We start from the raw sequence: 26,796 nt of genomic DNA, 5'->3' as shown, positions 1-26,796 counted from the left end.
GGACTTGCCTCCGGCCAGGGTAAAATGATGCCTCACATGCCAGAGTTCCCAGAGCCCTGGAGCACCGTGGCAGTCCTGCTCCACTGGTTTCTTAAAGACAGCTCTTCTCCTTCCACAAGACGCCTTAGAAGAAGGCAGGTAAGAAACAGCTGCGGCACGGATCATCTCGAGAACATTGCGGCCAATGGTAAGGCTGAACCCCCCGTAGGCGGTGCGCGCACCTGCCCCTCCAGCCCCGGGCGAGGCGTGGTGCCGCACCTGCACGTCCTGCTCCAGCTTGACCTTGATCATGTTGTGCTCTTCGCAATCCCAGACACTCTGCCTGTTCAGCTGCTTCTCGTAGTCCTCCACCTTCTTAAGGCGGTTGATGAGATACTCCAGCTGCGGGCACAGGGGAGGTGAGGGAGACCAGGGGAGCTGAGGGACCCCCGGCCCCGGCCAGCTCAGCCCTTCGGGTGCCCAATGAGCACGGCACAAGGGAGGGGTTGGATGTTTCAAGACCCGGGGGCAGCCCTGAAGCACAGACTGTGTTGCTAAATGGGATCCTCCCTGTAGAAACTTCAAGAGGAATGTTCCATTAAGAAATTAACACAGGGGCTGGTGCTGTGACGTAGCAGGTGAGGCCTCCCGCCTGCAATGCCGGCATCCCATATGGGCCCTGGCTCGAGTCCCAGCTGCTCCACTTCTGATCCAGCTCTCTGCTGTAGCCTAGGAGAGCAGTAGAGGATGGCCCAAGTTCTGGGCCCCTGCACCCGCATGGGAGACCAGGAGGAAGCTCCTGGCTCCTGGCATCTCCAGCCATAGCGGTCAATTTGGGAGTGAACCAGCAAATGGAAGTTCTCTCTCTCTCTCTCTCTCTCTCTCTGCCTCTCCTCTCTGTGTAACTCTGATTTTCAAATTAAATAAAATTTTTAAAAAAGAAAGTAAGTATGCTATGATTTAAAAGAGAAAAAAGAAATTAACACAGATCCTACAATCAGACATGTAGATTCCTAAATCCACTGGACCTTGGTGAAGCCACTTGTCTTTGTTCTTTGCACCTCTGAAATAAAGTGATAATCCCACACCCTTTAGAACCATGCCTCGGGGTGGGTGTTTGGCCTGGCAGTTAAAATGCCGCTTGGCAAGCCTGCATCTCCTGGCAGGGCACCTGGGCTTGTGGCCGAGGCCTCCCCAAGGTCAGAAAAAAAGGAACTCGCCCTGGAAACGGAATGTGGTCACTATCTGCCTAGGAACGCTTCAGCTGTGGTTGTTACCGGCTGATCTGGAACCATAGCGGCTTCTGCTTGCTAAACACAGCAATGGTTAAGCCTTGCCAGACGGAGTACAGCTCAGTGTGGGTGTGAAAGAAACCGCAGTAACTATGTAGGCATGGGCAGTACTGTATCAACTCCTAAAGCTGCCATGGAACGTGAGAACATCCAATCAAAGCTGTGCGTGTATCCACATATGGGACACAAAGGAACTAAAAAGATGTATAAGGAAATGCCCCTCTTTGTTCCTGGCTCAGGCTTTTGCTTCAAAATCCAACTGAGGCTTACGTTGGCATTAGAAGAAGAAAAGGCTACTTCCTGGCCTCGGCGTCTCATCTCCATCCATGGATCCTGCCACAGGCTGCGTCCAGACTATGTCCCTGATTCCAGCCTCCTGCTAATGGGCTCAAGTACTTGGGTCCCTGCCACCCACGTGGGAGGCCCAGAATGAGCTCCCAGCTCCTGGCGTTGGCCTGGCCCAATCCTGGCTGTCACCGGCACTTGGGGGCTAAAACAGTGGATGGGAGACCCGTTTATGTGTGTGCCTCTCAGATAAAATTAAATAAGTTTTTTAAAATATGTCTCTTTTTTAGGATTTATTTATTTGAAAGGCAGAGTTACGGAGAGGCAGAGGCAGAGAGAGAGAGGTCTTCCATCCCCTGGTTCACTCCCCAGTTGACTGCAATGGCCAGAGCTGTGCCAAGCCAAAGCCAGGAGCCAGGAGTTTCTTCTGGGTCTCCCACGTGGGCGCAGGGGCCTGAGGACTTGGGCCATCTTCTACTGCTTTCCCAGGACACAGCAGAGAGCTGGAGCTGGAAGCTTGAACCGGCCCCCATATGGGATGCCAGCAGTGCAGGTGGCGGCTTTACCTGCTACACCACAGCGCTGCCCTTTACTGTGTCTTAAAACACCTTCTTGGACCATGAATATCCGTGGCTGGGGCAGATCTCCGGGGAAAAAGTGACAGGACCACGGAAACACTGGCAGGTTGCAAACAAAGGTGTCCCTCATCTCTCAGAGGGGACCCCTTCACCAAGGCCACAGCGATCATCTGTGAAGTGTGGCAACAGGTGTCTGCCATGGCAATCCTACCCACACACACAAAGGCTGGCAGATGCAGTCATGGTCAAGACCACCCTAGACGCCACAGCCGCCCAGGCCCCCTCGCAGGCCCCGCCTAGCCCCCTGCCCAGGCCCCTCCCAGGCCCCGCCCAGACCCCCACCCAGGCCCCCGCTCAGGGCCCCCTCAGAGGCCCCACCCAGGCCCCTGCCCAAGCCCCTGCCCAGACACCCGCCCAGGCCCCGCCCAGGCCCCGCCCAGGCCCCGCCCAGGCCCTCACCTCTTTGGCATTGTGCGCCTGCAGCGCCCGCTCCCATTTCTTCTTATTGCTGCTCAGCAGCTCCTGTCGCTCCACTTCAAACGCTTTCTACAACCAACAAGGAAGAAGGCTCGTGGGCCGGCTTTGTTTAGGCCGTTCCCAGCCCTAGAACTGTACCAGGGCTGTGTCACCAGCCGCACACACAAAGACAACTCCACACGTGAACATGCCACGTGCCATGTGACCAAATGCTTGTGGACATCAGGTGTCAGAAAGACCAGACTTCACAGGCATCCAAAGATGAAATGTGCCCAAAGCCAGGCGTCGGCCAGGATCAGAGGCGGGCAGCTGGAGGGAGGCCCGGGCCCTTGCTGGCAGTCTCAGGCAAACCGGGCATGCCATTCAACCTTGACCGGGGCCGCTGTATTGCCACAGCGTGGTTCCCAGGACGCAAAGGCAACACGCAGCTCACGCCCTCCACCTGCCCCTCCATCCCTCCCGGGCCTCCCCGCGCGGGCCGGCACCTCGACGTGCTGCAGCTCCTGGCGGAAGCTCTTCATCACGCCCTCCACCTGCCCCTCCATCCCTCCCGGGCCTCCCCGCGCGGGCCGGCACCTCGACGTGCTGCAGCTCCTGGCGGAAGCTCTTCATCATGCCCTTCACCTGGTCCTCCATCCGCTCCAGAAGCAGGCAGATGTCATCCGACTGCTTCTTCAAGTCCTTCACGTACTGGTCATCCTTGATTTTCAGCTCCTTAAAGAGAGCAGGTGGAAGGCGGGTCATCACGGGGACAGCAGCAGATGTGCCAAGCACGGTCCCCGGGCCCCCGCTCATCCAGCTCTGTAGGCACCAGGAACTACAAGTGAGCAGAGAAAGTGGCTGTGGAGAGCTCGGAGCAGGCCGGAGGAGAAACAGGCGGATGGGGACACACGCGCTCAGCTCAGGGCGCAGCTCAGAGCGGGATCTGCCTCTCGGACTATCCTTTGTTACCAACCCTACCAAGCTCCCAGAAAGCCGAGCAGGTCCCCACCGAGGAGTTAACAGCCCACGTTCCAACACAAGGACATATCTACCGCAGGCCAAGTTCCGCTCCCTAAGAACATTAGACCTGAGACAACATCTGCTGTTACAGGACACCTAGTAGGTGACACACAATTCAAAAATCACTACGAAACTGCTTCTTGTGGCTTCTTGTGGCTAAAAACTTAGCACCAGAGAAGTCATCCGAATTGGAAAAGGAGAGATAAGATTCTCACTGTTTCCAGGTGACAGGATCTTGTACACAGAACACCTAAACCCCCCACACTGAGAAAAGCTGTTAGAACTGAGGAATTCAGCAAGCTGCAGGACACAACACCAACACTCAAAAATCAGTTCCATTCCTACCCACGAATAATGACCAACCAAAGAGAAACTAAGAAAATAGCTCCATTACTATCACATCGAAAACAATGAAATACTTAGGAAAAACTTAACCAAGAAAGCAAAAGACTTGTACACTAAAAACCAGGAACAGAAACAAACAAAGACATCGCGTGCTGGGGACTGAAGACTCAGCACTGTTAAAAGTCCATCCTACCCAAGGTGACCTACAGATCCAACGCAATCTATCAAATCCCAATGTCATTTGTGCAGGCATAAAAAGGCATCCTGGGGCCGGCATAGTAGGTTAATCCTCTGCCTGTGGTGCCAGCATCCCATATGGACACCGGTTCAAGTCCCAGCTGCTCCTCTTCCAATCCAGCTCTCTGCTGTGGCCTCGGAAAGCAAGGGAAGATGGCCCAAGTCCTCAGGCCCCTGCACCCACATGGGAGACCTGGAAGAAGCTCCTGGCTCCTGGCTTCAGATTGGTCCAGCTCTGGCTGTTGCGGCCATTTGGGGAATGAACCAGCAGAAGGAAGACCTCTCTCTCTGTCTCTCTCTCTCACTGTCTGTAACTCTACTTCTCAAATAAATAAATAAAATCTTTTAAAAAAGACATGCTAATATCATATGGACCCTCAAGGGGCCCTGAAAAGCCAAAACGATCTCGAAAAAGAACAAACGTGGAGGCCTCACCTACCCTGATTGCAGAACACACAGAGCAGCATTGGGAAGAAGGTTTGGTGCTGACAAAGACACACAGACCAATGGAATGAAACAGAGGGCCCAGAGATAAAGACCACGCATGGGAAAAGGACAGCCTGACCCACAGGGGTTTGGAGAAAACTGGACATTCACACGCAGGAGAATGCAGTTGGACCCATCCATCATATAAAAAAATGAAGTAAAAATGGATTAAAGACCCAAATGTAATAGCTAAAATTGTTAAATTTTTAGAGGAAAGGCTTCAGGACATGGGTTTTTTTTTTTAAAGGATTTTTTTTTTTTATTTGACAGGTAGAGTCATAGACAGTGAGAGAGAGAGAGACAGAGAGAAAGGTCTTCCTTCCGTTGGTTCACTCCCCAAACGGCCGCCATGGCCGACGATGCGCCGATCCAAAGCCAGGAGCCGGGTGCTTCCTCCTGGTCTCCCATGTGGTGCAGGGCCCAAGCACTTGGGCCATCCTCCACTGCACTCCCGGGCCACAGCAGAGAGCTGGACTAGAAGAGGAGCAATCAGGACTAGTACCTGGCGCCCCAACCGGGACTAGAACCCAGGGTGCCAGTGTCACAGGCAGAGGATTAGCCAAGTGAGCCACGGCGTCAACCTCAGGACATGGGATTTGACAATGATTTCTTGGCTATGATACCAAAAGCACAGGCAAAAAAATCAAAAATGGAGAAACGGGACCGCACCAAACTCAGACACTTCTGTGCATCTGGAGACAGCAAAGATGGTACCACGGCAACAGAGGGAGAGAGCGAACTCACACCTGGTGGGAGGTTAGTACCCAGAAGATGTAATTCAACAACAGCAAAAAATAACCCAACCAAAAATGGCCAAAGAATGTAAACAGACACTTCTCCAAGGAAGAGAGATACATGGCCAGTAAGCACATAGGATGCAAAACATCTCTACTGATTAGGGAAATGCACATTAGAGGCGCTGTGAGATACCAGCTCACACCCACCAACGTGGCCACCATGAGGACAGCAGCATACAGCAAGTGCTGGCCAGGACGCCCGCAGTTAGCACGCTGTGTGCTGCTGGTGCGAATGTGAGCTGGTCTAGCTACCACAGACAGCGGTATGGAGTTTCCCAAACTAACAGTAGAATTAGCAATGATCCAGCAATCCCAAAGGAACCCAGAGCGGGACCTCAACATGAAACGGGTATTCCCGTGTTCAGGGCAACACCGCTCACAACAGACAAGGTGAGAGCAACCCAGAATGCCCCTCACAGATGAGCGGATAAAGAAAATGCAGCACACACACAGAACAGAATATTCCACAGCCTTTACAAAGAAGCTGACCCTGCCACGGGCTGCAGCCCGGGGGAACCTCAAAGACATCACGCCACTCCACAAAGGACAAACGCGTCCTGCGAAGCTACGGCCGAAGCCCAGCTCACAGAAGCAGGGAGGGCAGAGGGGACTACGGAGTCCCAGGGCTGCAGCATCACTGCACACCCGACAAGGAGAAATAACTAAGGACTTGAACTCGAGTTGTGTGCAGTGTTGCTAGTTCCATCCGGGAAAAGCAAGCCGGCGAGACGCCCCAGGCAGACCCCGCGCGGCTGGGGGAGGGCCCGCCTCTCGCCTGCTGCAGCTCGCTGATCAGCTTGTTCTTGTCCTCAATCAGCCCGGCACACTGCAGCTGCTGAGTGTTGAGCACCTCCCACAGGTCCTGGGGAATTCTCTTCTGCTTGCCCTCCTCCCACTTGGACGTGATTTCATCAAATTTGTCCTGGCTGGTCTTCACTTCGTTCTCCAGCTTCTCGATCCTGCAAGACAAACCGGCCAGCTCCTCTGGAGCTCACAGCCCAGGGCAGGCCGAGGGCAGCGGCCCAACCGAACCACACGCGGAGGAACCTTCCTTCGGTTTCAGTAACTTACAGCAAGTAAGCAGAGTGACACTCCACATGTTTACACTCACACCACACACACATGGACAGGCGTCAGTCACACATGAGCTCTGTTCCCCTTACATACATTTTAAAAATTAAAAAAAGTCAACCAGTCACATTCTCCCAATGGGCCTGGAGTGAGGTAGGCCATGCTCCAGTCCTGACCTGGCTGCTGACTGTCAATCATACACAAGTTGCTTAACCTCCTCCAGCCTCACTCTCTTCATCTGTAAAATGGGGGGATGCAATGAATCCAAGGCTGGAACAAGACTGAAGGAGGCAGGCGCTGGAGCTGAGACGGGAGCCCCCGCCCGGAGAGCCCCCATCTAGGACATGCCAGACTCTCTCCTGCAGGACCACCGCAGACAAGAGCCCAGGAGTCACAAACATCCCGTGGTGCTCCCCACCCCCATCGCCTTCCATCCCCTACTCTGCCTTCTAAGCTAGCGCACGTCCTGCACATTAGAATCTAATGAACATTTTTCTTTCAAGAAATGAGAAAACAGCTGCCAGGTCATCTTTCTTCTTCCTTTTCTTTTATCTGAAAGACAGAGTGACAGAGAGAGATCTTCTATTCACTGATTCACTCCCCGCAGTGGCCACAACAGCCAGGGCTGAGCCAGGCCAAAGCCAGGAGCCCAGAACTCCATCCAGGTTTCCCACATGGGTGGCAGGGACCCAAGCATCCGGGCCATCTGCTGCTGTATTCCTGCTGCTGCAGGGAGCAGCTGTAGAAGTGGAGCAGCTGGGATTCGAACCAGCACTGCTAAGGGACGCCGGCACTGCAGGTGACAGCTTGACCCGCTGTGCCACAAAGCCAGCCCCAGGGTGTCTCTAAAACACACTGAACTTGCTTGCAACCCTGTTCCCCAGGACCTTCCATCTTCCCTCAGCGTCTGTGGGATGAAGCCTGACTCCTAAGCAGGACATTCAGGACCTTTCACACATTGGCCCTTGGGGCCAGCGCTGTGGCGCAGTGGGCTAAAGCTCCACCTGCAATGCTGGCATCCCATATGGATGCCGGTTCAAGTCCCGGCTGCTCCACTTCTGATCCAGCTCCCTGCTAATGGCCTGGGAAAGCAGCAGAAGATGGCCCAAGTACTTGGGCCCCTGCACCCATGGGAGAGACTTGGAAGAAGCTCCATTGGGTTTCCTAGCTTCAGATCAGCCCAGCTCTGCCCATTGTGGCCATTTGGGGACTGAACCAGCAGAAGGAATACTACTCTGTCTCTGTATCTCTCTGTAACTCTGCCTCTCAAATAAATGAAAAAACCTTAAAAAAAAAAAGTTGGGGTTGGCATTGTGGCATAGTGAGCAAAGCTGCCACAGTCCCAGCATCCCACATGGGCGCCGGTTCACGTCCCAGCTGCTCCACTTCCAATCCTGCTCTCTACTATGGCCTGTGAAAACAGTAGAAGATGGCCCAAGTCCTTGGGCTCCTGCACCCACATGGAAGACCCAGAAGAAGCTCTTGGCTTCTGGCTTCGGATCAGCACAGCTCCGGCCATTGCAGCCATCTGGGGAGTGAACCAGTAGATGGAAGACTCTCTCTCTCTCTCGGCCTCAGCCTCGGCCTTGGCCTTGGCCTTTCTGTAACTCTGCCTTTCAAATAAAAAAAAAATTCGACCGCTGCTAGGGATCAGCTAATTCAGTTCCTGGTGCAGCCCAGACAGGCAGTGGGAAGTTTCAAAAATACAGTCACCAGCTACAGACTGCTAGGGCTGGGAGGCTGCTATCCACGGACCCTCTATCCTTCTAGGCACGCGCCACCACGTTTGCACCTGACTCTGATCAATTTAAAGCCAGGACTGCTCCGGCCACCTTCCCAGCCTCACCTCTCCTCTTCCGCCATCACCCCCACACATCCTTCACTCTCATGAGAACATCATGGGGTCTTGTGACTCTGCCCAAGTGTTCTCTCTGCCTAAAATGCCCACTCTTCAACCTGCGAACTCCTTGCCATCCCTCGCAGCAACCCCAGATGGGAAGTTTGCTCTACTCCCTGCAGGGAGAATTAAGGGCCTCCTCATATGTTTCCACAACTCTTCACACATGTCTCTATTTTTTTAAGGTTTACCTATTATTTATTTATTTGAAAGGTAGAACATCAGAGAGAGAGAGAGAGAGAGAGAAACAGAGACAGAGAGAGAGAACAAATCTCCCATCTGCAGGCTCCTTCCCCAAGTGGGTGCAACAGCCAGGGCTGGGCCAAACTGAAACAAGGAGCTAGGAACTCCGTCCTGGTCTCCCATACGGGTAGCAGGGCCCCAAGCACTTGGCGCATCTTCTGCTGCCTTCCCAGGTGCATTAGCACGGAGCTGTAGCAGAAACAGAGCAGCCAGGACCCAACATGGGATGCCGAGGTCGCCAGGGGCAGCGTAACCTGTGTGCCACAATGCCAGCCCCCAGGCTTTTATTTTAACATGAATGACGGCGACTGTTTCTGTGTCTATCACAAGCAGAGGGCGCACAGCTTGGTCCATGTCAGCAATTAATGCATGCAGGAGGGAGGGAGGGAAGGATTGGAGGCGGGGGATTCCTCAGGGACAGAATGCGGGGCAGGGGGGCCCTACAAGGCTAAGTCAAAGTCACTGCCAATGCCTGGGGAGACCACGTCACGTCCAGGCCGCAGAGCAGCAGGCTCCTCACCTCTGACGCTTTATCTCCTCCTCCTCCACCCTCCTGTGGACCTCTCTCGTATCCACCGCCACCTGGACGTTTGTCACCAACTCAGTGCCACACAGCAGCAGTTTAGCCAATTTCTGAAAACAAACAGGTAAGAATTTTTAAAACTTTGAACACTCTAAAGAATTCAGGAAGTTGGAAATATTTTTTAAAAATATTTATTTATTTATTTGAAAGTCAGAGTTACACAGAGAGCGGAGAGGCAGAGGCAGAGAGAGAGAGAGTCTTCCATCTGTTGGTTCACTCCCCAACTGGCCACAATGGCCAGAGCTGGGCCGATCCAAAGCCAGGAGCCAGGAGCTTCTTCCAGGTCTCCCATGCAGGTGCTCCAGGAGCCCAAGGACTTGGGCCATCTTCTACTGCTTTCCCAGGCTATAGCAGAGAGCTGGATCGGAAGTGGAATATCTGGGACTTGAACTGGCGCCCATATGGGATGCCGGCACTGCAGGCAGCCTTACCCGCTACGCCACAGCACAAGCCCCAGTTGGAAACATTTGCACAACTGTCTGTAGCTCCTCTACCATCCAAGCAGGAATCAGCGGCTGCCTCAAGACTTGGCGACCCTGTTCCATCAGAACAGTGGTGGCGTGCTGTCACTCCTCCCAATTTAACACCAGCCGACAACTCTCCACTCTCCTTAGAGGAGGGACCGGCCACCCAGGACCCTCGCATTCCCAGTCTGAGCATCTCAGCACTTTCCCCAGATGTCTCCAAGTGACTGACAGGCTGGGTCCTCCCCAGGAGGCAGTCGGGGAGCAGAGGCACACAAAGGCCACTGTCCTCCCATGTTCCTGTCCCCGTGGCCTAGGAACACAGCGCCCAGATTCAAGCCAGGCATGGGACCTCCCAAAATAGATACATTTCCCAGGCCCCCTTTCCGCTAGAATACGGTCTGACCAACGCCACACGAGCAGCGGGGATGAGGGCCACTGAGTGGCGCCTTTATAGGAAGAAGCCTGCGCAGGCCTTCAAGGGGGCTCAGAACCATGTGGCAGGGACATGGGTTCCAGCGATGCTCCGTGCTCTGTAGGGGAGCTAGTTCTTGGTGGCCCTGGGGCAAGTCCATATGGGGGACTGCACCCGAGGAGGGCCGGGGCAGGACCCAGGCCCCCATCATCACCACATCCATTCAGTGGCCTGGATGATAGGAGTAAAAGAAGAAATCCAAAAGAACCTACAGGTAAAACATTGGAATTAACAAGCAAATTTAGCAAAGTCATTGGATACCAGGACAACAAAAACCAACTTTTCTTCTGCATATCAACAATGAATGATTATAACCTCAACAAAAAGTACAAAATGTTCCTAAGTGAAATTAAAGAAAAGACAGAAGGATATTTTATACTCCTGGATCATAAACTCAATTCAATCTCATTAAAACCTCAGAAGACATTCTGGTAGAAATTGATGCTTACAAAGGCAAAGGGTCAGCTGGCGCCGCAGCTCACTAGGCTAGTCCTCCACCTGCGGCGCTGGTACCCTGGGTTCTAGTCCTGGTCGGGGCACCAGACTCTGTCCCAGTTGCTCCTCTTCCAGTCCAGCTCTGTGCTGTGGCCCGGGAAGGCAGTGGAGGATGGTCCAGGTCCTTGGGCCCTGCACCCGCATGGGAGACCAGGAGGAAGCACCCGGCTCCTGGCTTCAGATTGGCGAGCGCGCTGGCCGTAGTGGCCATTTGGGTGTGAACCAATGGAAGGAAGACCTTTCTCTCTGTCTCTGTCTCTGTCTCTCTCTCACTCTCTCTCACTGAGTAACTCTGCCTGTCAAAAAAATAAACAAACAAATAAACAAATGCAAAGGGTCATGAATGGCCAGGCAGAGGCAGGCATTTGGCCTAGAAGTTAAGCCACCGGGCACGACTCCCACCTCCCATATCCACTGCCTGGGTTCAGTTCCCAGCTTCAGCTCCTGATTCCAGCTCCCTACTAATGGAGACCCTGGGAGGCAGAGGCCATGGTTCAAGTAACTGGGTCACTGCCATCTAAGTGAGAGATCTGGATTGAGTTACCTGCTCCTAGCTTTGACCTGGCCCAGCCCCAGCTGTTGCAAGTATCGGGGGAGTGAACCTGAAGATGGGAGTTCTGTCTGTCTCTGTCTCTTTGCTTCTCAGAGGAAGTAGGGTATGGGGATGGAAGGAGAATAGAGCCAAGACAACCTGGAAGAGCAGGGCTGGGGGGGCTTCCCCTTACCCAGATACCCAGACTCGTCATAAAGCTACAGAAATTAAAACAGCGTGGAGGCCGGCGCCGCGGTTCACTAGGCTAATCCTCCGCCTTGCGGCGCCAGCACACCGGGTTCTAGTCCCAGTCAGGGTGCCGGATTCTGTCCTGGTTGCCCCTCTTCCAGGCCAGCTCTCTGCTATGGCCCGGGAGTGCAGTGGAGGATGGCCCAAGTGCTTGGGCCCCGCACCCCATGGGAGACCAGGAGAAGCACCTGGCTCCTGCCTTTGGATCAGTGCGGTGCGCGGCTGCAGCACGCCGGAAGCGGCGGCCATTGGAGGGTGAACCAACGGCAAAGGAAGACCTTTCTCTCTGTCTCTCTCTCTCACTGTCCACTCTGCCTGTCAAAAATAAAAATAAAAAAAAATTATAAAAAACAGCGTGGAATCACTACAAAGACAGAATGACTAACAGGACAGATTGGAGAATGCAGAAATAAACTCACACATACACAATTCACAGGGGGCAAAGAACAAGCTTTTCAACAAATGGTGGCTAGGTTACTGAAAACTCTACAGCGAGGGGCCCACGCCGTGGCACAGCATCCATAGGGGAACCAGTTCACCATCTGTATGGGCTCCTGTCAATCCAGCTCCCTGGGGAATGCAGCAGAAGTTGGCCCAAGTTCTTAGGCCCCTACTATCCATGTGGGAGACCCGGAAGAAGCTCCTGGCTCCTGGCTTCAGACCAGCCTAGCTCTAGCCATAGTGGCCATCTGGGGAGTGAAACAGCAGATGGAAGACCTCTCTCTGCCTCTGCCTCTCCTTCTCTGTAACTCTGCCTTTCAAATAAATACATAAACCTTTGTTTAAAAAAAATGATTGCTAAGATACAGAGTCAAGGGCAGGGCCCGGCTTGCCCAGGTCTTAGGGCAGAACTGGTCGTCGGTACGAGGATCCTGAGGAAAGCAGTGTCAAGGAGGAAGCACGCGCTTCGGCCCAGTGCCAGTGCTCCTCACTGCTCCAGCCTTAGGTGGGAAGCACCTTGAAAAGCTGCTGGTGAGGGGCCGGCACTGTGCTGCAGCCAGTAAAGCCGCTGCCTGCAGTGCCGGCATCTCATATGGGTACCGGTCCAAGTCCCGGCTGCTCCACTTCCGATCCAGCTCTCTGCTATGGCCTGGGAAAGCAGCAGAAGATGGCCCAAGTCCTTGGGCCCCTGCATCCATGCTGTAGACCCAGAAGAAGCTCCTGGCTCCTGGCTCCTGGCTTTGGATCAGCCCAGCTCCAGGCATTGCAGCCATTTGGGGAGTGAACCAGCAGATGGAAGATTCTCTCTCTCTCTCTCTCTCTCTCTCTCTCTTTCTCTCTGCTTCTGCCTCTCTGTAACCTGCCTTTCAAATAAATTTTAAAAACTTTTAAAAAATAGCTGTTGGTGAAAACAACATTATCTGTTTGGTTTTATTCTCAATAAGGAGGCTCAGAATGAACCATGTATCAGTATAAGGGGACTTCTAAAAGTTGATAGAAAAAATGGAATTAAATGATGCTTGTTTGGTGCAAAAATTTTTGTAATCCATGTAAACACGGCATCTTCAGAAAGCTGATAGAAATTGCAATTGCATATTATTATGAAAAAACTATGCATGAATTTCAATATTTCTTGCACCAAAACAAACTTACCTGTGAATGCCATTTTCCACAGACATGACTTAGCCTCATGTTTTCAAGGCTCTCAGATTCTGTTGTTCTCCACAGAAATGTTCAAAGATTACTGACCATTAGATGAAGACAGCTAAGCACAAAGAGGTGATGTGCACCATCTACTCCACAGCACACAGCAGAGCTGAGAAAGAACCCATGCCAGCCCAGTGTTCTCCCCACCCCAGTAAAGCCTGCAGTGCTGGCATCCCATATGGGCGCCAGTTCAAGTCTCAGCTGCTCCACTTCCGATCCAGCTCTTTCATGGCCTGGGAAAGCAGTGAAAGATGGCCCGAGTCCTTGAGCCCTGCATCTGCTTGGGAGACCGGGAAGAAGCTCCTGGCTCCTGGCTTCAGATTAGCACAGCTCCAGCCACTGCGGCCATTTGGGGAGTGAACAAGTGGATGGAAGCCCTCACTTGCTCTCTCCCTCTGCCTCTCCTTCTCTCTCTGTGTAACTCTTTCAAATAAATAAAATAAATCTTAAAAAAACAAAACAAAACAAAAAACCTATGCTGTCAACTGCTTCAGAGCTCTCAGAGGATAGTGAGTCCAACCCAGCTGTGCCCAGAGGAGGAACAAGGAGTGTGTGACCCCCTCCCCGCTGAGTGTAAAAGTCATGACACGACACAGCACAACCCCCTCCCCCAGTGTGGGAGTCCTGACGTCACACCCAGCACAACCCATCCCCCAGAGAGTCCTGACGTCACACCCAGCACAACCCTCTCCCCCCAGTGTGGGAGTCCTGATGTCACACCCAGCACAACCCCCTTCCCCTAGAGTCGTGACATCACACCCAGCACAACCCCCTCCCCCAGTGTGGGAGTCGTGACGTCACACCCAGCACAACCCCTCCCCCAGTGTGGGAGTCGTATCACACCCAGCTCCCATAGCTCATACCAATCTGCTTTCTTCCTTCTGTTTGTAGCTCTTGCTTTGCTCTTCCTCACTCTCCTTCTTACCATCTAAATATTCTCCAAGTGCTTCCCTGTGAGGGGAGAGAGAGCGTCACAGTTCCCTCCAGGACTGGAGTTCTGCAGGCAGAGGGTTAGGGCCCTTTAGCCAAGCACAGAACACACCCCATGGGGCGAAAGATTAAATATCTAAAACACACTACCATAAAAACACCAAGAGAGAAACAGGAGAAGGTCTGTGTGTGCTTAGCGCAGACAGCCCTTCTTTGAGTAAGATCAAAGTGTAAAAAGAAGATTGACAGAGTTTTGCTTCCTAGAATTTAAAATGTTTATCCTTGAAAGTCAAGGAATAAACTGGTAAAGGCTATTTGGTGAAATTTTATAACCCTTAAAATAGAAAGAGTTCCTTAAAATCAATACCAGTGAGAGAGAGAGAGAGAGAAATACCAAATAGAAAAAGTGGCAAAGGATAAGAACAGGCAACTTACAAGAGAAATACAAATAGAAAACAGGCATTTGCAAATGCAATCGGCTTCACGTATAGGCAGAGAAACTGAAGTATCGCGTGGTATCATTACCTAGAAAAGAGGTTGTTAAAGGTGGGTCTTACAGGGATGGACCTAGGGTGCGCGTGTCAGCCACATACACTCCACCGGTGGCAAGGTGGCGTGTACCAACCAAGCTAAAGGCCATTTGGCAAAATCTCTCAAAAATATACACAGGCCTCCTCTGACTCAACAACCCCATCTTCAGGAATTTTCTCCTTTTAAAAAAAATATTTATTTATTTATTATTTATTTGATAAGGCAAGAGTTTACAGAGAGAAGAGACGAGGTGGGGGAGAGGGGAGGGAAATCTTCATCCGCTGGTTCACTCTCCAAGTGGCCGCAACAGCGGGAGCTGCGCCAATCCAAAGCCAGGAGTCAGGAGCTTCTTCTGGGCCTCCCGAGTGGGTGCAGGGGCCAAAGGACCTGGGCCATCTTCTGCTGCTTTCCCAGGCCATAGTAGAGAGCGGGATCAGAAGTGGAGCAGCTGGGACTCCAATCGGCACCCAAATCGGATGCCAGCACTGCAGGCGGCAGCTTCACCCACTACGCCACAGTGGTGGCCCCAGATAAGTTTATTTGGGTGCAAAAAAATTTGGAATTTATGCACAGCATTTTCATAACATGCATTTTCTATGAAACTTTTTGGAGACCCCTCATATATACATAGGAACTTTCCTGGAAGAATACATGATAAACAGATAATACTAATTATTTAAGGAAAGGGAATTCTATGACTGAGGACCTCTGTTTTCTACATTTTGTACTGCATGAATTTTACACGTATGTGTGTGTGTGTGTGTGTGTGTTTTAGTCAAGACATGGGGCTAAAGAGGAAGGGAAAAGACAGGTTCCAGATGGTGGACTTCCTGGAGGAGGCATGAGGGAACCTTGCTGACCCCACCCCACCTGTCAGGGAGGCCCCACTCTCTCCAGGCACGCAGTGGCCATGAGGACTCCCAGCACTGCCTTTGGGAAGATAAAACCTTTGTTTTATGGCCTCACCATCCACCATGAAGCAAGCAGCTCCCTTTATCTCATTCCTTCTTCTTCTGACTTCCCTCTCCAACCCGTTTGTTCAAAGTCCAGCTCTGCCCTGAGTAATGTGACATTACTGCTGAGATAAGAGTTCGGTTACCCTTCTGCATTTAAACCTGTTTATCTATTTATTTTTCAATATTTATGTATTTGGGGCCGGCGTGTGGCGCAGTGGGTAGAGCCGCCACCTGTGACCCTAGTATCCCATACAGACACTAGTTCAAGTTTGGGCTGCTCCACTTCCGACCCAGCTCCCTGCTGCTGATAGGCCTGGGACAGCAGCAGAGGATGGCCACCCATGTGGGAGACCCAGATGGAGTTCCTCACTCCTGGCTTTCGATTGATTTATTTATTTGAAAGGCAGAGTTTTACAGCGACAGAGAGATCTTCCAACTGTTGGTTTACTGGTTGGGCCAGGAGCCAGGCACTCCATGTGGGTCTCCCACATGGATGGATGGATGGCAGGGGCCCAAGTACCTGGGCCATCCTCTGCTGCCCTCCCAGGTGTGTTATCAGGGAGCTGGATTGGAAGCAGAATAGCTGGGACTCGAACAAGAGCTCCAGCATAGGATGCTGGTGTTGCAAGCCGCAGCCTAGCCCATACCGCATCCCAAGGCCAGCCCCGAAACCCTCTGTCATCTCACTGCTTTCCCTTCTCTTGGTGAACCTGCTCTTAGCTCTCTTACTGCGAAGACTCCTTGTTCCCTCTGACAGGTCTTCAGGCACTGCCCGGCTAACAGCGTCTCATCACCACTCAACGTGCGCCCATGCCGTGACTTTACACTGTGACCTCCAGCTCACCTCCGCCTCCCCTGATTCCTTCCCATGGCTTCCTAGAGCAAAATCAGTGCTTCAAAAAGAAAAGCGGAAAAAAGCCTGTGTGGTCCAGGTCTCCCTAGTTTCACCTTAAATCCCCTTGCTCTTAGGCATCGTTTCTGACTGCCTAGCCCTGTGCCACCCACTATGACAGCCACTACCCACACGGAGCTACTAAGCACTTGAACGGCGGGGTGGTCCAAACTGAAGTGTGTTATGTAAAACACACATGAGGTGGATTTTGAAGGCTTTGAACAACAACAAATACAATGCACAACAAGTCTCCCATATTCAAGAGTTAAGCATCATGGAATAAAGTAAAATCAGAAAGAAAAAAAAATGGGGACCAGCATTGTGGCACAGTTTACACCATCAGCATCCCCTTATCACAGCACAGGCTTGAGTCCTGGCTGCAGGCTTCATGTCCAGCTTCCTGCTAACGCGCCTGGAAAGGCAGTGGAGGATGGCCCACGTGCTTGGGCCCCTGCCACCCATGTGGGAGATCCAGATGGAATCCCTCACTCCTGGCTTCAACCTGACCCAGACCTGACATCGCAGCCACTTGGGGAGTGAATCAGCAGATGCATGATCTCCCTCTCTCTCTCTCTCTCCCTCCCTGTCTCTCTGTTGTTAAGCCTTTCAAATAAATATATATGTATATCTTATTTTAAACGAAAAAAATTTCATCTTTACCACATATGTACAGACTATTTTTTCTTGTCATTATTCACTAAACAATACAGTACAACAACTATCTACAAAGCTGTTACATTGTATTAGGAATCGAAGTAACCTAGATGACCTACAGTATGTCAGAGGATACATGTAAGCCATATGCAAATACCATTTTCTTTGTGTTACTTTTTATTTGAAAGGGAGGTGGGGAAGCGAGGAGGAGGAGATAGAGAGAAAGTACACCCCTCCACCGGCTCACTCCCCAAATGCCCACCACGACCCCTGGCTGGCACCCAACCTGGGAGCCCACCTGGAAGGAACCCAACTCTGGAGTCGTCACCACTGCCCCCCTAGGTCGGCATTAGCAGGAAGCGGGAATCAGCGCTGGAGCTGAGAGCAAGCCCAGGCCCTCCAGTGTGGAACACAGGCTTCCTCACCGGCATCTTAACCACCAGGCCAAGCGCCACCCCCTTGCCACCTCATGCAGGGACTTGAGCACTTGAAGATTTGGTATTAGAGGGGGTCCTGGAACCAACCCCATGGGCACTAAGGGACAAGTGTATCTCATGAATGCAATTTATACTGATTGCATACAAAAATATATACCAGGTTAAATAAAATAAATCACATTAAATGTAATTTCCCTTTTTCTTTTTTTACTTTTAAAAATGTACTTACTAGAAAATTTAAAATTAGGGAGTGGGCCAGCACTGTGGTGCAGTAGGTTTATCCTCTGCCTGCGGCATCAGCATCCCATATGGGCACTGGTTCGAGCCCAGGCTGCTCCACTTCCAATCCAGCTCTCTGCTATGGCCTGGGAAAGCAGCAGAAGATGGCCCAAGTCCTTGGGCCCCTGCACCTGTGTAGGAGACCCGGAGGAAGCTCCTGGCTCCTGGCTTTGGATCGGCGCAGCTCTGGCTGTTGCAGCCATCTGGGGAGCGAACCAGCAGATGGAAGACCTCTCTCTCTGCCTACCTCTCACTGTCTCTAACTCTATCTCTCAAATAAATAAATAAAATATTTTTTAAAAAATAAAATAAAGTAAAATTAGGGAGTAGGCATTTAGTGTAGCAGTTAAAATCCACTTGGGATGCCTGCATCCCATACCAGAGTCCTGGGTTCAAGTCCCATCTGTAATCCCGATTCCAGCTTCCTGCCGAGGCTCATCCTGGGAAGCAACACGTGATGGCCTAAGCGCTTGGGTTCCTGCTACCCCGTGGGAGCCCAGGATGGAGTTTCTGGCTCCTGGCTGCAGCCTGGCCTACTCCTGGCTGTTGCAGGCATTTAAGTAGTAAACCAGAGGATGGAAGATTTCTTCCATCAGATTTCTTCCCTCTCTCTCTCTCTCTCTCTCTCTCTCTTTCTCCTTTTCAAATAAATCATAAGATAAATTTCTTAAGAAAGGAAATTTAAAATTCAGGCTGCGGCTCACCCTTCCTCCACATGGACCCGGCACAATCCCCAGGGAGCAGCGGGGGGCTGAGTCCTCCCTGGGGGAGCCATCTCCCTGCCGTGGCCACAGGCATCGCCTAAGCGAGACCCATCCTCCTGAAGATGGCCACTGCTGGCCAAGGTCCTCACTCAGGACTTCAAAACTGCAACTTGCCGTCTGCCTGGGACCAGAGCTCTAGGAAGGTGACCCCTGCTCCTTCAGAAACCTGAAGTCGTTCTCTGATTTTGCACGTCATGGGGGTTTTCTTTTGCACGCTGGAAGCTCGCAGGCCCTCTTTGCTCTGGGCTCACGGCTTTCCTCAGAGGTGTGCCTTGGGGTGGGCCACTCTTCATCGGCTACGCAGACCCCCGCCAGACAGGTACACGGACCCCCGCCAGGCAGGTGGTGCGCCTTCCCCCAGGAAGTGCGCCGTCTTAGGGGTGCAGCAGCCTTGACTGCTGTCAGCAACAACGTCCTCCCCCTGCCCACCTCGCCCCTGCCTTCCAGCTCAGGGAAGGACGCGCCTCCTGGACCAGTGCGTGAAGTTTTAAAATCTCTTCTTCTCTACCTTCTCTGTCTTCTCTCTCTGTGCTCCATCTCCTAGCAGGTCCATCACCTCGCCCCCCAGTCTTCTCTGGTTTCCGTCCCCTGAACCCTCCCGTTAACAGCGCCCACCTGTTGTGGTCACCACGTCACCCTCGCTGATGGCGGCTGTGCCCTTTCTCCCTGCAGGGCCTCCCCTGCCTCTCAACTGCTCGTCTCCTGTTTGTTCACTTTGGTATCTGCCATGCACGTTAAAGACTTTCCTCAGGTATCTGCAAATCCTTGGTTATTTCCTATTAATGAAATGTTCAAAGCCAATCGGGACAATCAAATAGGGGCTAGAACTCTGCTTCCGAAGCCCCCACCCCACAGCAGGGTGCCTGGGTTCAAGCGCCCTTTCCAATTCCAGCTTCCTGCTCGTGTGCACCCCGGGGGGCAGCAGGTGAGGGCTCCAGTAGTAAAGTCCCTGCCACCCACTTAGGAGACCCGGATGGAGTTCCAGGCTCCGGCTTTGCCTGACCCAGTGCTGGCAGCTGCAGGCATTTGAGCAGTGAACCAGCAGATGGGATCTCTCTCTCTCTCTCTCTCTCTCTCTCTCTCTCTGCCTTTCAAATAAATCAATGAGAATTTTTAAAATTAATTAAGTAAAACCTTTGTAAAAGAAAACAAGCACAGTTTCACATGCAAAAACAAACAAGAATCCCGCTATAATGACGAAACAACTCTTAAGTACTTTTTAAGGCTGAACTCCCCATTATCCTACCTGTTCCTAAATGCATTTATTGCTCTCATTATTTTTCAAAAAGTTCTTCAAATTATTGCATATCCAGTCTGCCATATACCAAACACCTAAAGCTACAAGTATAATGATAACTTTGATTACAATTTAGGAAAAGGACACTCATACTACCAATGTTTTATGTCACTCTCTTCACAGTAAGCTGCCTACCTGTGGCTGAAGAAAGACTGGACTTAAAAAAAAAAAAAAAAAAAAAAAACTTCAAAGGCTGGCTGATGGCTCATTTTAGTTACATGGACAGAAATACTTAATTACCTGAAACCCAAGAATTCACAGTAAGCACAAGTTATCAGGATTTCAAGCTGAGGCTCGTAACACGACAGAACGAAGCAGCTGGAACGAGGTTCGACGTTGACAACTCTGGCGTTGACGGGAGCTGAGCGCACGGTGTGCCTTCACTACCGTGGCCCTCACCGCGGGGCAACCGCTGAGGCTGTGCTGCGGGCAAAGTGGCTGTCTTCAAACCCCTCCTCTTGGGCTCGCCAGGTTTTGCAGAAGCTTCCAGCCCACAGCATTCAGGAACCACAGGGGCGGGGGCGTCCAGTGTCCACGCGTGTTCGCCAAATCCCTTGGTTTCAGGGTAGTGCTCTTGGCTCTGCTCTGCCCAGCAGCCCACAGACCCCGGCCCCTGCTTCACTTCCCCTGGGCAAGGCGGAGAAGGGTTCTGTGCACCTCACTACTGATTATCCTGTCAATTCTGTCACCTTTTTTTCTTTAATTAAGATTTTATTTTTTATTTGAGGAGCAGAGTTGCAAAGAGCAAGGGGGGCGGGATTTCCATCTGCTGGTTCACTCCCCAAATGGCCACAACGACCAGAGCTGGGCCAATCTGAAGCCAGGAACCAGGAGCTGCATCACAGTCTTCCATATGGGTGCATGGAAGCATCTTCCACTGCTTTCCCAGGCCATAGCAGAGAGCTGGATTGGAAGTGAAGTAACCAGGACTCGAACCGGCGCCCATATTGGATGCCAGTACCACAGGCAGAGGCTTAGCCCACTATACCACAGCGCCGGCCCCTCTGTCCCCTTCTTCACCTCCACTCGTTTGGGAGGAAACTGCCACAGAGCAAACGTGAGGAGTTCTCAGCCGCCTTCATCACCAGCTTAGATTTTGACATTCTTGAATCACGCCATTTTCCAAACATCCTTGTGCTTCCAAGATCCCAAAATTCTGCTGCCATTGAGTTCTCCTGTCCCTGACTTTGTGGGTGTATGCGTTTCTACTTAACCCCTTTCAGCGTTATTTTCATGGGATTTTGATCGTGGTACAAGGCAGATGTAGATCATTCCATCAGCTATCTCTACCCAGACACTGGGAACTTCAACTCCAGCATCTACAGTTTGGGAGTTCCAGGGACTTCAATGTGTTATTTCTATTCTGTATCTTTATATGATGTTTCAGCCTGTTCCCACTTCTCTCCTTAAAACTACACCTCAGGGGCCTGGCGCCTTGACGTAGCAGCTAAAGCCACCGCCTGCAATGCCAGCATCCTGTATGGGTGCTGGTTCTAGTCCCAGTTGCTCCATTCTGATCCAAATCCCTGCTACCCACATGGGAGACCCAGATAAGGCTCCTGGCTCCTGGCTTCGACCTGGCCCAGCCCCAGCCCCAGCTGTTGCAGTCCTTTGGGAATTTAACCAGTGGATAGTTAGATATCTCTCTCTCTCTGTATATCTCTATCTCTGTAACTCTGCCTTTCAAATAAATAAAATAAATCTTAAAAAAAACAAAAAAACTCAACACCTCAATGACATAACAAGGCCCAGGCAGCTGTAGCAGTGAGCACCACAGCAATAAAGGGGCACACTGTCTAAAGATCATTTTCACACAATACCAGTTGGGGCCGGCACTATGGCGCAGCGGGTTAAAGCCCGCCAGAAGTGCCAGCATCCCATATGGGCACCAGTTCTAGTTCTGGCTGCTCCTCTTCCAATATAGCTCTCTGCTGTGGCCTGGGAAAGCAGTAGAAAATGGCCCAGGTCCTTGGGCCCCTGCACCCACATGGGAGACCTGGAAGAAGCTCCTGGCTCCTGGCTTCAGATTGGCACAGCTCTAGCTGTTGCAGCCATCTGGAAAGTGAACCAGCAGATGGAAGCCAACTCTCTCTCTCTCTCTCTCTCTCTCTCTGCCTTTCAAATAAATAAGTAAATCTTTAAAAAAAAAAAAAAAGTTGACTTTGAGCTCTTCTCCATTCTTCTCAGCCCTTCCCCAGTGTAATTTAATTCATTCTCCTTCCTCCGGGTCTCCCACGTGGGTGCAGGGGCCCAAGCACTTGGGCCATCTTCTACTGATTTCCCAGGCCACAGCAGAGAGCTGGATCGGAAGTGGAGCAGCCATGTCTTGAACTGGTGACCATATGGGATGCTGGCGCCTCAGGCCAGGGTGTTAACCCGCTGCGCCACAGCGCTGGCCCCCATTCTCATTATTTTAAATTCAGCTGTAGTGCTGCTCTCTCCACACAGTGTGTCTAATCCAGAATCCTCTTCTGAGTTTAAGACCCACAGCCAATCACCTAATATCTCAATTTTAACATCTCACAAAAGTCTGCTCTGCTTACTATGTTCCAAACCCAAGGTGTGTTCCCCATCTCCTCCTCACTGCCTGCACCAGCTCAGGAAAAGGCACTACAGCTACCAGCAGCCCAAGCATCCTTCCTTCTCCCCTCTTAGCTCCATAGCCAACCCATCAGAAAGTCCCTCCGACTCCAGAACCATCAGCTTCGCACCAGACCCACGGCCGATAATGAGTGCAGACCGACCTCCTCCCCCGCCAGGACCAGAGCAACTGCCTCTGAACCGTCTCCTCCCCTTGACTTCCGGCTCTTCCAAATCACTCCCCGAAGAGCCACCGTGGGGCTCTGAAGATCAAATCCCATCAAGTCAGTCCTCAGGCCGAGGGAGCCTGTGGCCATCTCAGGAGACTGTGTGAGAGGAAGGGGAGACCCAGACCCTTGCAGGACCGTGAGAACAGGGTCCAAGTTCCCACTGATACCCAGAGACCCAAAGTACCATCATGCCCTCGCCCCTATACAGTGAGGGCATACACAGGCCCAAATCCCCTTACCCGGGGCCTACTAACTCCACAGATGCCACCACCAGTCACTTCTCAGGTGACCGGAGTGTAACTGGGACTAACAGTGTGAGAACTCCACCTTAGGCGGCACTGGGTAGGAGCTGGCCTGGTGGGGAAGACCAAACAGGCACCTGTGACACTGGCGCTGACACGAGGGGACTTCAAAGGCTGCATAGAAGGGCATGGGATGTTTTCTTTCCTGGACCTTCTGCAGTACACTGTCCAAAACACAGTGCCACTGCCCGGGGAGGTGGAGGGGACAAGGGCCACTCCCAATGATCCCAAGGATGCAAGAGTGGTGGTCGCTACCAAATCTCCATTTAATTAATGGCTGGGGCACCTGCAGGAGGGTGAATTTGGGAAAATGACTGTCCATCATCGCAAGCTCAACTAAATGCAGTCCTGAACACAGCGGCCACATGAGGGCGGCAGCTTTGCTGCAGTCGGTGAGTACGGCCTCAGGTCCAGGGAACATGTCCACTGATGGGGCAGTCTTTGCCACTACAATCAGAAGGGCTCAGGTAGGCCGGCACTGTGGTGCAGTGGGTTAATCCTCTGCCTGCAGTGCCGGCATCCCATATGGGTGCCGGTTCTAGTCCGGGCTGCTCCTATTCCAATCCAGCTCCCTGCCAATGGCCTAGGAAGGCAGTGGAAGATGGCCCAAGTCCTTGGGCCCCTGCACCCACGTGGGAGATCCAGAAGAAGCTCCTGGCTCCTGGCTTCAGATCAGCATAGCTCCAGATGTTGCAGCCAACTGGGGAGTGAATCAGGGGATGGAAGACCTCTCTCTCTCTCTCTCTCTCTCTCTCTCTCTGCCTCTCCTCTCTCTGTGTAACTCTTTCAAATAAATAAATCTAAAAAAGGTCTATTAACTTTCTTTTAAAAAAATCAAAAAGAAGCCCATTTTGCGCTATGTGAACATATACAAAAGTCAGTATCCACAAAGCCTTGTTGGAACACAGCCACGCCCCTTCGGTTCCAGACTGCCAAGAGCAGAGCTGAGCGGCCGGGACAGGAAGCAGAAGCCCTGAAACAGCTAAGACATCTACCAGCCTACGGCGCCAGGGCCACAGCAACCACGCAGGACCAGCAAGGGGTGGCAAAGGAAGGAGGGTGACCGACTCCACCAACACAGCCCCGTCACACCGCCAAGTTCTTGGGGTCCAGTGGTTGGTGGCACGCCGGGACTTCCGGTAAACAAAAGACAGCTTACCCTGTCTGGCAGCCTCTACCCAGAGAGGGAAGCTCAAGGCTGTCGGACCACTCAGGCTGACATAAGAAGCTGCCAGTTCTGAGCGGTGCCTGGAGCAGGGGAGGACAATGCAAGAAGCCAGGGGACCACAGACTGTGTGGTCTGGAGGTGTGAGCCGAGGAGGCGCCATGTGGAGCTTAGGGCGGGCCCTGGGGGGAGATTCTTGGCACAGAGCCTGGAATTCAGGAGCAAGACTGTGCCATCCGCAGCAGAGAACTATGCACCTTGTAGAAACAGCGCCCAGCAGGCGCCTGAGCTCTGGCAGAGTAAGCAGCTGGAGAGGGGTACCCCGAGAGCAGGCTCCCAAAACCAGGCGCCATGAGCTGGGAACATCTGCTCCACGCAGACCCCTGTGGCTCAGCAGGACCCCCACACCACCCCCAAAGAAGACACAGCCCGCGTTTAGTTTATGGAGAGGTTGTCCGGGTTCGCCAGTTCAGGCCAGCAGTGAGTCTCCCCAGCGGTCACAGCTCCAGGTGGCGCAGGGGACCATGGAGTTTGCATGGAAGTGAAACTCGCCCGCGAGTCTTGGCCAGCCCCGCCACCCAGGGCCTTGAGGGAGCCTCAGGCATAGCGTCCTACACAACAAGCTGACCAGGTGACCCAGTTCACACGCAAGTGGGGCGGACATCGCCCGTGTCACACGGCAGACCCTCCAAGAGAGCCAGCCTGAGGCCCTGCTGAAGCCCCAGCCTGGCGGCACTGCCCAGAGCCGAGAGCCAGTCTCCAGAATGCAGGCACTGCCCTGAGCCAGAAACTTCTACGTGGCTGTCTCGGCAGGGAACAAATACAAGGGTCCGGGGGCTTCCGTGGCCCCACTTAATTCTAAAGACCTAATGGGGGCTCTGTTTGCTGTGGCCACAGCGCTGGCGACCCCAAGGCCAGAAGTCTCGGTTCCCACAGAACCACAGATGACAGCAGGTACCCGGGCCACTAATGACCGGAAGAGCGGTCACCATCCCGCTGGGCAAGCGACGCTGACAGGAGCCCCTTGCTGCCTCCAGCCCTGGTGGCTGACAGGGGACACGCCAGAAAAGGGTGCGGTTATCAGGGCCACAACAACCAGAGATGCCCCTGTAACCAAAAGGAGCCACAGGCGAGGGCCACGAAGTATCACCTGCAGGAGGGCAGGCCAGGCCCCAGGGCACACGTGTACCCTCAGCGCCTGCGCAAGGGCTCTGGGAAAGTCTGACTCTAAGGTTTAAGGTCTTAACAACCCGCACCTATTCTGCAGGACACTTCTGGAAAGAAGTTTTCTAATTCCGTGAAAAACGAGCCCTGGGCGCACGGCCCCTGCTCGGCGCACCGTGCCCCCGGCCCGGCCCGCCCCGACCCCGCTCACCGCCGCCGGGCTTCCAGGCGCGCCGCGATGCGGAGGCGCCGGGCCTGGATGCGCTCTTGCGGGTTATCGGAATATATGGAGGGCCCGAGAATCGGCGTGGACACGTGCTCCTCCTCATTCTGCTCCAGGACCCCGAGGGACACTGAGGGATTCATGGCGGGGCCCCTCGCCCCACCGCCGCTCGGTTGCTACGAACAAGCCGTTGCTAAGGGAAGGCAGTCACCTGACCCCCCACCCCCCCACCCCGCCCCGGTGCGACTGGTTGCGCGCGCAGCTCCTCCGGACCCGCCCGTCGCTCTCGGGGTGGTGGAGCCCCGGCTGTGGGCGCGCCCCTCTCCCGCCTCTCGGACGACCGCGGCTCTGGTCCCCACCAAGGCCCGGGCCCAACAGCGGAGACTGTGCAGGCTCCCCCATTCTGGAAGGCCAGCTGGACCGAGTTACGGCTTCATTACTGACCCTAACTCGCCAGCCAGCCATCGCAGGAGTCGTCCTACCTCGAACAGCCTGCCTACCGTAAGTCACGTGCCGCGCTAGCGCTAGGATGCAGGCGTTGGGCTTCCCCGGTGGAGAATCCAGAGTAACCGGCCGGCTCTGCGAACTCAAGAGCCTTGCACCCAGCATTCGCCATCTGCTCGGAGCTCCTACTAGATGCGTGCAGGCCCTGTCTTTCCTAGAATGTGAAACCACCTGCCACCAGTATGTTTAGACCTAGCAACCACCCCACCTGCAATCACGGGGAGACAGGGAAAGAAGGGAGGGAGCAGGAGGCGGCGGCGGGAGCCCGAGCTGGGAATGCGGATGCACTATGAAACGCTCAGAGCGCTGTCTTCTGAAAGGCTTCCTGCGCGCTTCCTATCGTACCAGTAACCGGAAGTTCACACTGAGAATTAACCTTGACTACCCACCTGGACACCGTCGGACGGGGTCTGAGTTCATGGGAGCCTAAGGAAAGGGAGAGAATGTGGGTGCCAGCCCTAGCCCTGGCAGGACACCCTGGGCAAGTCACCCGAGGACAGCACACTGTCTGCCGACTCCACTAACAGCTACCTGTGAGGCCACGAGAAGCCCTCTGGAAGACCCACCCTGCGGCAAAGCGAGTGGGTTTTTGAAGTTAACTTTTCCCAGTTTGCTTCTAAGCGTCAGGGCCCCCGGCCAAATCTCTGTCCTTTGGTTGTAATATGGGGATCATGGAATCAGAGGGGCAAGTTAGAGAAGCTCATCCTGTTTGTGGCCCGGGTTCCCACCATCCCTCCCGAGAGAAGCAGTACAT

At 53.0% G+C, this 26,796-nt stretch overlaps 1 protein-coding gene across 1 annotated transcript in view; it reads right to left on the bottom strand.

The window, feature by feature from the left end:
• The window catches only part of DRC1 (dynein regulatory complex subunit 1), a 45,535-nt gene extending 19,854 nt beyond the window's left edge, over positions 1-25,681 (bottom strand). Inside the window, exons 1-7 of the mRNA XM_062210152.1 lie at positions 25,527-25,681; positions 13,998-14,085; positions 9,210-9,322; positions 6,254-6,437; positions 3,188-3,325; positions 2,594-2,680; positions 259-381 (exon numbers count right to left, since the gene is read on the bottom strand). Coding sequence (XP_062066136.1) covers positions 259-381; positions 2,594-2,680; positions 3,188-3,325; positions 6,254-6,437; positions 9,210-9,322; positions 13,998-14,085; positions 25,527-25,681 — 888 coding nt within the window. The remainder of the gene's footprint in view (positions 1-258; positions 382-2,593; positions 2,681-3,187; positions 3,326-6,253; positions 6,438-9,209; positions 9,323-13,997; positions 14,086-25,526) is intronic.
• Positions 25,682-26,796: the final 1,115 nt, after the last annotated feature.

Source organism: Lepus europaeus, chromosome 13, assembly GCF_033115175.1.
Source record: "Lepus europaeus isolate LE1 chromosome 13, mLepTim1.pri, whole genome shotgun sequence".
Lineage (NCBI taxonomy): Eukaryota > Metazoa > Chordata > Mammalia > Lagomorpha > Leporidae > Lepus > Lepus europaeus.
The sequence above is the reverse complement of the archived record's forward strand: the minus strand, read 5'-3'. Positions and strand labels throughout refer to the sequence as shown.